General features: G+C 37.6%; 1 protein-coding gene across 3 annotated transcripts in view; it reads right to left on the reverse strand.

Annotated features, from left to right (window-relative positions):
* EPB41L5 (erythrocyte membrane protein band 4.1 like 5) overlaps positions 1-12,807 on the reverse strand; it is a 166,129-nt gene that overhangs the window by 124,869 nt on the left and 28,453 nt on the right. For all 3 annotated transcript variants that reach the window (XM_018061735.1, XM_018061731.1, XM_018061739.1), the window contains exon 3: positions 12,584-12,688. In XM_018061735.1, coding sequence (XP_017917224.1) covers positions 12,584-12,688 — 105 coding nt within the window. The remainder of the gene's footprint in view (positions 1-12,583; positions 12,689-12,807) is intronic.

The following is a 12,807-nucleotide window of genomic DNA, read 5'->3' on the forward strand; positions in this document are numbered from 1 at the left end:
TGAAATTTTGACACAAATGGCATTAAACTTGAATATCAACTAGGGAAGAAATTATTACTTTGCCGAGTCTTCTAAGCCATGCACACAGTACGACTCTCCATTTATTCAGCCCTCTTCTGATTTCTTTCATCAGTCACATTGTTTTTTAAAATTTAACCAGTGTTTTTAAAAATGAAAGATTTACTCTAAAAATATGGATCTCTAACTTCTCTTAAAATATTAATACTTGAAGATCCAGCAAAGTTATTTCACAAAAAATGGCTAGAGATAGGTGGTATCTGCGCCTTCAGTTCCTTTTTTGAGGGGAAAGTGGTATGTTCCCTACTTCACCACAGTTCCTCTACAAATCAACAGATGGCTACTTGTCAGCTACAATTTATCAACATGTCAGTGTTTTTCTCTCTGAATCTATCAAAAAATGGGAAAAGAAAACATATCAATAAAAGGAAAACACATTTGAGTCAGTTCTTATGAGGTGAATTAGAATTGCCAACATCTGTTGGATCATCGAAAAAGAGAGTTTCAGAAAAACATCTACTTCTGCTTTAAAGCCTTTGACTATGTGGATCACAACAAACTGGAAAATTCTTCAAGAGATGGGAATACCAGACCACCTTAACTGCCTCCTGAGAAATCTGTATGTAAGTCAAGAAACAATTAGAATGTCCAGTTAGACCTGGAAATGGGAACAACAGTTCAGTTCAGTCCCTCAGTCATGTCCGACTCTTTGCGACCCCATGGACTGCAGCATGCCAGGCCTCCCTGTCCATCACCAGCTCCCAGAATTTACTCAAACTCATGTCCATTGAGTTGGTGATGCCATCCAACCATCTCATCCTCTGTCGTGCCCTTCTCCTCCTGCCTTCAATCTTTCCCAGCATCAAGGTCTTTTCTAAGGAGTCAGTTCTAACCATCAGGTGGCCAAAGGATTGGAGTTTCAGCTTCAGCATGAGTCTTTCCAATGAATATTCAAGACTGATCTTCTTTAGGATAGACTGCTTTGATAGACTGCTTTGATCTCCCTGCAGTCCAAGGGATTCTCAAGAGTCTTCTCCAACACCACAGTTCAAAAGCATCAATTTTTCGGTGCTCAGCTTTCTTTACAGTCCAACTCTCACATCCATACATGACTACTGGAAAAACCATAGCTTTGACTAAGCAGACCTTTGCTGGCAAAATAATGTCTCTGCTTTTTAACATGCTGTCTAGGTTGGCCATAACTTTTCATCCAAGGAGCAAGAGTTTTTTAATTTCATGGCTGCAGTCACCATCTGCAGTGATTTTGGAGCCCCCCAAAATAAAATCTATCACTGTTTCCAAGTCTATTTGCCATGAAGTGACGGGACCAGATGCCATGATCTTAGTTTTCTGAATGTTGAGTTTTAACCCAACTTTTTTACTCCCCTCTTCACTTTCATCAAGAAGCTCTTTGGTTCTTCTTCACTCTCTGCCATAATGGTGGTGTCATCTGCATATCTGAGGCTACTGATATTTCTCCCTACAATCTTGATTCCAGCTTGTGCTTCATCCAGCCCAGCATTTCACATGATGTACTCTGCATATAAGTTAAATAAGCAGGAGGACAATAAACAACCTTGACGTACTCCTTTTCCTATACGGAATCAGTCGGTTGTTCCATGTCGAGTTCTAACTATTGCTTCTTGACCTCCATACACATTTCTCACAATGCAGGTAAGGTGGTCTGGTATTCCCATCTCTTTTAACAATTTTTCAGAGTTTGTTGTGGTATAGTTTTGCATAGTGGTATATGCTTTGGCATAGTCAGTAAAGCAGAAGTAGATGTTTTTCTAGAACTCTCTTGCTTTTTCGATGATCCAGCAGATGTTGACAATTTGATCTCTGGTTCCTCTGCCTTTTCTTAATCCAGCTTGAACATCTGGAAGTTCACAATTCACGTACTATTGAACCCTGGTTTGGAGAATTTTGAGCATTACTAGCGTGTGAGATGAGTGCAATTGTGCAGTAGTTTGAGCATTCTTTGGCATAGCCTTTCTTTGGGATTGGAATGAAAATGAACCTTTTCCAGTCCTGTGGCCACCGCTGAGTTTTCCAAATTTGCTGGCATACTGAGTGCAACACTTTCACAGCATTATCTTTTAGGATCTGAAATAGTTCAAATGTAATTCCATCACCTCCACTAGCTTTGTTCATAGTGAGGCTTCCTAAGGCCCACTTGACTTCACATTCCAGGATGTCTAGCTCTAGGCTGGTGATGAGAACATCATGACCAGTTAGAACTGGACATGGAACAACAAACTGGTTCCAAATAGGGAATGGAGTATGTCAAGGATGTACATTGTCACCCTGCTTATTTAACTTATATGTAGAGTATATCATGAGAAATGTTGGGCTGGATGAAGCACAAGCTGGAATCAAGACTGCTGGGAGAAATATCAATAACCGCAGATATACAGATGACACTGCCCTTATGGAAGAAAGCAAAGAAGAACTACAGAGCCTCTTGATGAAAGAGAAAGGAGAGTGAAAAAGCTGGCTTAAAACTCGACATTCAAAAAACTAAGATCATGGCACCCGGTCCCATCACTTCATGGCAAATAGATGGGGAAACAGTGGAAACAGAGGCTGACTTTATTTTGGGGGGCTCCAAAATCACTGCAGATGGTGATTGCAGCCATGTAATTAAAAGACACTTGCTCCTTGGAAGAAAAGCTATGACCAACCTGGACAGCATATTAAAAAACAGAGACATTACTTTGCCAGCAAAGGTCTGTCTAGTCAAAGCTATGCTTTTTCCAGTAGTGGTATATGGATCTGAAGGTCGGACCATAAAGAAAGTTGAGCACCAAAGTATCGATGCTTTTGAATTGTGGTGTTGGAGAAGACTCTTGAGAGTCCCTTGGACTGCAGGGAGATCCAGCCAGTCCATCCTAAAGGAACTCAGTCCAGAATATTCACTGGAAGGACTGACATTGAAGCTGAAACTCCAATCTTCTGGCCACCTGATGGGAAGAAGTGACTCACTGGGAAATACCCTGATGCTGGGAAAGACTGAAGTTGGGAGGAAAAGGGAGCAACAAAAGATGAGATGGTTGGATGGGATCACTGACTCGATGGACAGGAGTTTGAGCAAGCTCCGGGAATTGGTGATGGACAGGGAGGTCTGGCGTGCTGCAGTCCACTGGGTCACAAAGAGTCGGACACGACTTGAGCAACTGAACTAAACTGAACTAAATGAGGTGAATGAACCTAGAGCCTATTATACAGAGTGAAGTAAATCAGAAGAGAAAGACAAGTATCATATACTAATGCATATATATGGGATCTAGAAAGATGATACCAATCAATTTGTTTGCAAGGCAGCAAATGAGAAACAGACATAGAGATCTGACTTATGGACATGCGGAGAAGGGAGGAGAGGTGAGATGTATGGACAGAGCATCATGCAAACTTACATTATCAGATGTAAAATAGCCAATGGGAATTTGCTGGATGTCTTGGGAAACTCAAACAGGGTCTCTGTATCAGCCTAGAGGAGTGGGATGGGGAGGGAGATGGGAGGGAGGTTCAAGAGGGAGGGGACATACATACACCTGTGGCTGATTCATGCTGATGTTTGACAGAAAACAACAAAAATTCTGTAAAGCAATTATCTCTCAATTAAAAAATACCAAAGTGTTTAAAAAGTTTTTTAAATAAAAAAAGAAACATATCAAGCATACAGTACAATTCTAAAAAAGAGAAATCCTGTTCTTCTTAGAAGTAAATAAAACTCTCATTCTTTAATATGCATGACATCTTCTTTCTCTTTTGTTCTCCTGATTCCTGCAGACATTTCAAGACTGAGTATTATTCCTTCAAAATAAATCATGCATGTTCTCTGGCAAATTGTTACCACTAACTGAATTAATTAACAACTAATTGTTATAGTTATTTTTCTCAAATTTGGCAAATTCTTACTGTACTAACCTAAAACCACTTAGTAACAAAATAATAATTCTTTCTTGCCTGGCTTAAGATATATTACTTACACACTGGACAGTTCTATTGTACAATAAAATTACCAAATTATCATTTTTTAAAACCATCAATATTGGCAGTACTGCTGTCATAAGGGAGACATATCCTGTCATTTTCATAGAGGAAAGTTTCCCTAAATTGTTCATCAAGAAATATTAAATTACCATAAACTTATAGAGTCACACAATGAGATTTTGTAACAAGGTTTCACCAACAGTATAAAAAGATAATAAATTTTCAAACATACTATTAGCATAAAGACTTGAAGAAAAAAAAAAGACTTGAAGAAAAATCATGGAAATGAATACCACCATCTGCTTTTCTTTAAAATACAGGTTATTTATTTACTAAAAAAGAGTTACTAAACAAGAGTCCATATGTGGGCTTCAGGAATACCTGAATTAACTATATATGTGCACATCAGGTTATGTGTACATGCCTTTTTCTAGAGAAAGCATCCACAGGCTTCATGACCATAACTTATGGTTTAAGATCATCATTACACTATATAAAAAGGATACTAAATTAAGTTTACATCTGAAAACAGAAGATGGGGCAGTATTGTGCAGTCAACTAAAACAAGGGTAACCGTATATCCTAGTATGCAATATTGTTCTTTACAGCATTAGACTTTACTTTCACCACCAGATACATCCACAACTGAGTGACATTTCTGCATTCTCCCAGACACTTCATTCTTTCTGGAGCTATTAGTAAATGCCCTCTGCTTTTCCCCAGGAGCATACTGGAACCTTCCGACCTTGGGGAGTTCATCTTCCAGTGTCATATCCTTTTACCCTTTCATACTGTTCATGGGGTTCTCACAACAAGAAAACTGAAGTGGTTCGCTATTTCCTCCTCCAGTAGACTACATTTTGTCTGAAGTCTCCTCTATGACATGTTCACTTTACCCCTGCATGTAATGGCTCATAGCTTCACTGAGTTACACAAGCTCTTTTGCCACAACAAGGATGTGATCCATGAATGTTCAAACTACAATACAATGGCATTCATTTCGCATGCCAGTAAGGTTATGCTTAAAACTCTTCAAGCTAAGCTCAGTAGTAGATAAACAAAGAACTTACAGGTGTACAAGATAGGTTTAGAAAAGGCAGAGGAACCAGAGATCAAATTCCCAACATTTATTGGATCACAGAGAAAGCAAGAGAATTCCAGAAAAACATCTACTTCTGCTTCATTGACTACACTAACGCCTTTGATTATGTTCAGTTCAGTCACTCAGTCGTGTCCAACTCTTTGTGACCCCATGAACCGCAGCACGCCAGGCCTCCCTATCCATCACCAACTGCCAGAGTCTACCCAAACCCATGTCCATTGAGTCAGTGATGCCATCCAACCATCTCATCCTCTGTCGTCCCCTTCTCCTCCTGCCTTCAATCTTTCCCAGCATCAGGGTCTTTTCAAATGAGTCAGCTCTTTGCATCAGGTGCCCGAAGTACTGGAGTTTCAGCTTTAACATCAGTCCTTCCAACAAACACACAGGACTGATCTCCTTGCAGTCCAAGGGACTCTCAGGAGTCTTCTCCAACACCACAGTTCAAAAGCATCAATTCTTCAGCACTCAGTTTTCTTTATAGTCCAACTCTCCATACATGACCACTGGAAAAACCCTAGCCTTGACTAGACAGACCTTTGTTGGCAAAGTAACGTCTCTGCTTTTTAATATGCTGTCTAGGTTGGTCATAACTTTCCTTCCAAGGAGTAAGCGTCTTTTAATTTCATGGCTGCAGTCACCATCTGCAGTGATTTTGGAGCTAATAAAATAAAAGTCAGCCACTGTTTCCCCATCTATTTGCCATTAAGTGATGGGACCAGATGCCATGATCTTAGTTTTCTGAATGTTGGGCTTTAAGCCAACTTTTTCACTCTCCTCTTTTACTTCCATCAAGAGGCTCTTTAGTTCTTCTTCACTTTCTGCCATAAGGCGTGGTGTCATCTGCATATCTGAGGTTACTGATATTTCTCCCAGCAATCCTGATTCCAGCTTGTGCTTCCATCACAACAAACTGGAAAGTTCTTAAATATGGGAATACCAACCAGACTGCCTTACCTGTCTCCTGAGAAACTGGTATGGGGTCAAGACTTAACAGAACCTTATATGGAACAACTGACTGGCTCAAAATTGGGAAAGGAGTAGGTCAAGGCTGTATATCGTTCCCTTGTTTATATGCAGAATACATCGCATGAAATGCTGGGCTGGATGAATCACAAGCTGGAATCAAGATTGCCAGAAGAAATATCAACAATTTCAGATACACAGATGACACCACCCTAATGGCAAGAAGTGAAGAGGAACTAACGAGCCTCTTAAAGATAAAGAGGACAGTGAAAAGGTTGGCTTAAAATTCAACATTCCAAAAACGAAGATCATGACATCTGGTCCCATCACTTCATGGCAAATAGATGGGCGGAAAGTGTAAACAGTGACAGATTTTATTTTCTTGAGCTCAAAAATCACTGTGGACAGTGACTGCAGCCACAAAATTAAAAGATGCTTGCTCCCTGAAAGGAAAGCTATGACAAACCTAGATGGTGTATTAAAAAGATGGTGTTACTTTGCTGACAAGGGTCCATATAGTCAAAGCTATGGTTTTTCCAGCAGCCATGTATGGATGTGAAGGTTGGACCCTAAAGAAGGCTGAGTGCTAAAGAATTGATGCTTTCAAATTGTGGTGCTGGAGAAGATTCTTATGAGTCCCTTGAATGGCAAGAAGATCAAACCAGCCAATCCTAAGGGAAATCAACCCAGAATAATCATTGCAAGGATTAATGCTGAAGCTGAAACTCCAATACTTTGGCCACCTGATGTGAAGAGCCGGCTCATTGGGAAAGACCCTGATGCTGGGAAAGACTGAAGGCAGAAGAAGGGGACAACAGAAGATGAGATGGTTGAATAGCATCACTGACTCAATGGACATGAGTTTGAGCAAACTCTGGGAGATAGTGAAGGACAGGGAAACCCAGCATGCTACAGTCCATGGGATCACAAAGAGTGGGACAAAACTTAGCGATTTAACAACAAATTCTAGTATACCAGAATAATCCTGGTTTACTCCTATTATCCCAACCTCTCATCCAGTAAGCCCACCTTTGGCTCTCTAAAGTTGCCTGGTTTAAAAACTGAAGAAACAGAAAATCTGAATATACCTGTAACAAGTAAAGAGACCAAGTCACTAATCAAAAAGCTCTAGAAAAGCCCAGGGCTTCACTGGTGAATTCTACCGAGTGTTGAATTAAGAATTAATACCAATCCTTCATGAGAGCCTCAGAAAAATAGAAGAAAGAAGACTTTCCAACTCATTCTGATGCCAGTACTTCTCTTATTGAAACCAAAGGTAGCACAAGGAAAAAAAAAAAACAAAAACACTATAGACCAATACCCCTTATGAATATGGACATCGAAGTACTCAACAAAATCAAAGTAAGCAACATATATAAAGAATTTTACACCACGAGTGAGATTTATCCCAGAAATGCAACTAGTATTCAACATACCATCAAATATGGTCAGTGTAACATATCATATTAACAGAATACAGGAAATATACCTTATGATCCTCTCAGCAGATGCATAAAAAGCATTTGACAAAACCCAACACCATTTCATGATAAAATGATAAAAGGCATCTAGAAAAATCCCACAGGTAACATCATACTTGATGATGAAATACTGAACACTCCCCATAAGATCAAGAATGAGACAACAATGTCTACCCTTAACACTTCTATTCAACATTTTACTAAATGTTCAAGCCAGGGCACTTAGGCAAGAAAAAGAGATAAGTGAACAGAAAAAAGAATAAAAGGCATTCAGATTAAAAAGGATGAAGTTAAAACTATCCTTTTTTTGTAGATAACACGATCTTATACATAAAACACAAAAAAACTAATACACAAGTTCAGTAAGGTTGTAAGATATAAGAAACATATACAAAAATGGATTCTATACACTAGAATCCAAACTAAATCCAAAATGATATTTAAAAAATTACATATTACAATAACATCAAAGGAATAAAATGTTTATGAGTAAGTTTAGCCAAGGAGATGAAAGATGTGTAAACAAACTATAAACTATTGCTTTAAGAAATATAAAAACATAATTCATGTGTAAGACTTAACAATTGTTAAGATGACAATACTTCCCAAACATATACACAGATTCAGTGCAATTCTCGTCAAAACTCCCAACTGCCCTCTTTGCAGAAACAGACAAGCTGATCCAAAATATGTATGGAACTATGAGTGACCCAGAACAGCCAGAACAATCTTAAAACAGAAGAATGAAATTGAAGGACTCACATTTCCCAATTTTCAAACTTACTACAAAGTAAGTAAGTTTGAAACTTACTTCACCACATGAAGGCAATGTGGTGCTGGTATAAGAATCAACATACACATGAATGTAACAGAACTCAGAACCCAGGGGAAAAAAACAAATATCTATGCTCAAATGACTTTCAGTAAGTGTGCCAAGACCATTCAACAAGTGGTTCTAGGATCACTGGATATACACATGCATTCACATGTAAAGGAATGAAGTTTAACTCCCTACTTTAGAGCTTATAACAAAATTAACTCCAAATGGATAAAGAAGAAAATATGTATAAATGTTTGTGAGTATGGACTAGGTAATAGTTTAACTCTTACAACTCAATAAGAAGGAAATAAGTGAATTTCAAGCAGATAAAAAGTCTGAACAGACATTTATCCAAAGAAGATATACACATGATTAACAAGCACATGAACAGATGCTCACATATCTTTTCTATCAGAGAAGTGCAAATCAGTACTACAATGAGACCACTCCATACCAACTGGTATGATCAGAATCAAAAAGAAGGGGACAACTTGACTGGTTAAGAGTCTGCCTTGCAATGCAGGGGATGCAGGTCCATTTCTGGTCAAGGAACTAGGATCTCACAAGTTATGGAGCAGCTCTGGAGCCCACATGCCATAAGTAGAGAGTCCAAACATCACATGACACAAATAAGGCCCAAAACAGCCAAATAAATACATTTTGGGGGGGAAAAAAAGGGAGGGATCTTTAAAAAAAAGAAGGGAGAATGTCAAGTTGGTGAGGACATGTAGAAATTGGAACCCTTATACACTGCTGATAGGAAGGTAGAATGGTATAGTCACTATGGAAAACAATTTCGTAGTTCCTCAAAAACTTCTACATAAAGTTACCTTATAATCCAGTAGTTCCACTCCTAGATGCATACCCAAAAGAATTTAAGAGTTATGTTGAGTGCAAAAACTTGAGTGTGAATGTTCACAGCAGTGTTATTTGTAACAGCCAAAAATGAATAAACCTAAATGTGTATCAGTGAACGAATAAAACTGTGGTATATCCATACAGTGGATTCTTATTCAGCTGTTAAGAATCAAGTACTGATATATGCTACAATATAAATGAACCTTGAAAACATCATGCAGACTCAAAAGGCCGCAAATTACATGATTCCATTTCTATGAAAGTCTCAAAATGGGCAAATTCACACAAACAGAAAGATTAGCATTTGCCAGGAGCTGTGGGGAGGAGGAATGGGGAGCAACTGGTAACAGTGAACCTCTGGCTATAAATGACACTCTCAGGCATAATTTGAATGGGGTCTGAAGATTAGATAGTGGTAATGTCACAATAACTTCCTGATTTTGATGACTATATTGAGTTGTGCAGGAGAACATGCTTGTCTGTAGGAAATTCAAGCAAAATAGGACATCATACTTGCAACTCTCTCTCAAATGATTCCAGAAAAATAATTACTTATATTATTCTTGCAACTTTTCTGTAAATGCACTACTGAATTTCAATTAAAATGAGTTAGTGCAATCAAAAGTAACTTAAAAAACAGCAAACTCATCTGATTACATAGGAAGAAAAGTGAACTATAACCTCATCAATTTACTTTGACTATCTCCTTAATGAATGCATAATTCTAATCATACATATCTTAGACTGATCTAAAATGATCAATAAACTAAATTTTAACACATTAATTTTACAAATATGGACATGCCACATATCCAAGGTTAAACTGTAGCATGTAATTCCTTGGCTCTTTTTCACCCTCACTCCCTTTAGATTTCATAGTTATGTCAACAAAGGAAGTATGATAAATAGTTACGGAAACCATGGGTTAACTTAGTTTACACAGATGATCCTCACCAAAAAGCCACATGATCTACTAAGTTCACTATCTTCTGATAAACTGAATTGTTTGTCAAGTATCAATTTTGTTTACTTTTGGGGTTAAATCTGGCCATACTATAAACAACTGACAGTCATCTATCTCTATGTTTACTTATGTCCTAAGACCGTTATGGAATGAAGTGAGTCAACACTTTAAGAATATTTAAAGTGTTGTCTAGAGCTGATTTTTAATAGCTTTCATTCCCCAATTATTGTTGTTATAGTTTAATTCACATAGTATTTGGCCAGAGTAGAGACTGGAAAATGTAAGCCTATTTAAATTTAATCTTAATGCCTAGATTTCTGTGCATTGGGAGGCATAAACTAAAACTTTTTAAAAAGAGTAAGGATTACAAGTTCTAATGCTGGCTTTACCAGACATTTGTTATAACTATGTGAATCAAATGAGAGAAAAAACTACAGGATCTAGTAATTCAGTAAGTACTGATATTAGCAAAGAACAAATAATGCAATTTAGGAACAGCTGCATGTCTGTTTCTTCTTGTAATTACTTAAATATGTTAAGAAACGGAAAGAAAGTACCTAAAACCTAATATTGACTGCTCAAAAAAACAGGAAGCTGTACAAACTATCTACCCCCCAAATCATTTGTTGTTTCATCTGAATGTAAGACTCTGGAGATGAGAGTTTAATGATATTAAACTCAATAGTCAACCAACCCTGTATCAAACTAAGTAGCAGACCAGAGTTAAATACAATAAACAGTCTAGTTTATTACTTAATACATACTGGATAACAGAGGTAACTAAGATTCATTTCCTACCCTTAGTGGATTTCGTCTAATAGAAAAGAAATAAGATAAACAAGAAGAAATAAGAGAAATGCCTCTTATACAACATCCATCCAGAGATCAAAACTCAAACTAGAGAAAATAGCTTTTCAAATTTTTTCATGTTTATGTGTGAACATAAACTCAGGATTCCTTAAAAATAGAAAAATTCAGTTATTTTATATGCTTCCCTGATGGCTCAAGTGGTAGAGTCCACCTGTAATGCAGGCGACCCAGGTTTGATCCCTAGGTTGGGAAGATCGCCTGGAGAAGGGAATGGCTACCACTCTGGTATTCTTACCTGAAGAATTCTATAGAAAGTTATTTTATAAATCTTTTTAATTTTTACATCATTCATGTCAATTAGCACACTTAAAAATCACCATTTTTAATAAGCTGCAGATATTCCATTGTAAAGATGTATCAAAATTTACCTAACCAATTCCCTGTAAATAAATGCTCATGCTTTTTTTAAATTGAGGTACAGAGGAAATGAGAGAAAACAAGTGAAGTTGACATTATTAACAGTGGTACATTTACTGAAGATGCTCTGTAAAACCAGTCTAGGAGTTCATCTCCAAGAAATGTGGGTTCTGTGAAGTATCTCATAGAGGTATTCCAGTTAATTTATCAATCAGATCATATCACCCCCTCACACACAATCAAACACACACAGACCCTCTCGAAAGGAACTTGAGATTCTTATAGAATATATATTGCTCCTATGGTTCTAAACACTGCGGTTATTGTGTCACTAAACAGAAACACCATCACAGATGTCCAAAAAACAAAGCTCAACGTCCTAATATCCCTCTTCTGCCCCCCACCCCTATGAATGCCCTACTCTAGACCCTAGTATCACTTTTATCCCCAAAATGTTTGCACTGACTCTAACTTTCACCTCTGTCCACTCCAAACAATCCTATATAATATTCCTATGTAAAGCTTCCTAAAGCAAAATATAACCTCCCTGACTGAAAAAGCCCTAATCCCAATTATTAGAGAATACTACCAATTTATTATTAACACTTCTGCAGCTCAGTGTGGATGATGTGGCCACTGATTCATCTTCCAATCTTAATGACTACTTTTTTTCAAATACTGGACAAATTCTTTGAAAAGCCCCCAACTTCCTATCCTATTATATACACTATTCTCTCATCTAAAATGCACGTCAAAGATCATCTATTTACAGACAGAGAATCACAGAGTTGGAAGGGATATTAGCAATATTTTAGTTCAATATTCACCTTAATTGCAAACTAGGAACTTCTATCATTCACCCAAGAGCCCAAAAAACTCCCATTTCCTCACACAGAGTTCACTCTAGTCTGCTCAAGACCAATCCAGTGGTTGAGATTTCCAAGCCTCATTTGCAAAGATCATGCTCTGGGAATGTGGCTTAGGGTTAGACCTTTTTTAAAATAATAATAATAATAAGCACTTCAGGTTATTCCGAGAAAATTACAGGAAAAAAGAAGACACTTAAGTATATGTAACCTTTTAGCACTGAGAACATCATCTGACATTTTCCATTTCTGTCCCCATTTTAAAGCCTCCAAAAACCAGATACTCACCGCTACTTGTGCTGAATCCATAAATCTCAGTCCAAAATAGTCGCTTTCAATAAGGTCCAAGTGGTACATAATCTGATCAAATAGCTCTTGTCCTTTGGCTTTTTTCTGAAATGGCAAGAAAATAAATCAGTGAGTGGCTTATAAGATCAGTAAGCCTCCACTGAAGATAGTTTTAATTACACAAGAGCTCTTAAAAGAAATATTAATTGCAACACCAAAAGCAT

Source organism: Capra hircus, chromosome 2 (genome assembly GCF_001704415.2).
Source record: "Capra hircus breed San Clemente chromosome 2, ASM170441v1, whole genome shotgun sequence".
NCBI lineage: Eukaryota > Metazoa > Chordata > Mammalia > Artiodactyla > Bovidae > Capra > Capra hircus.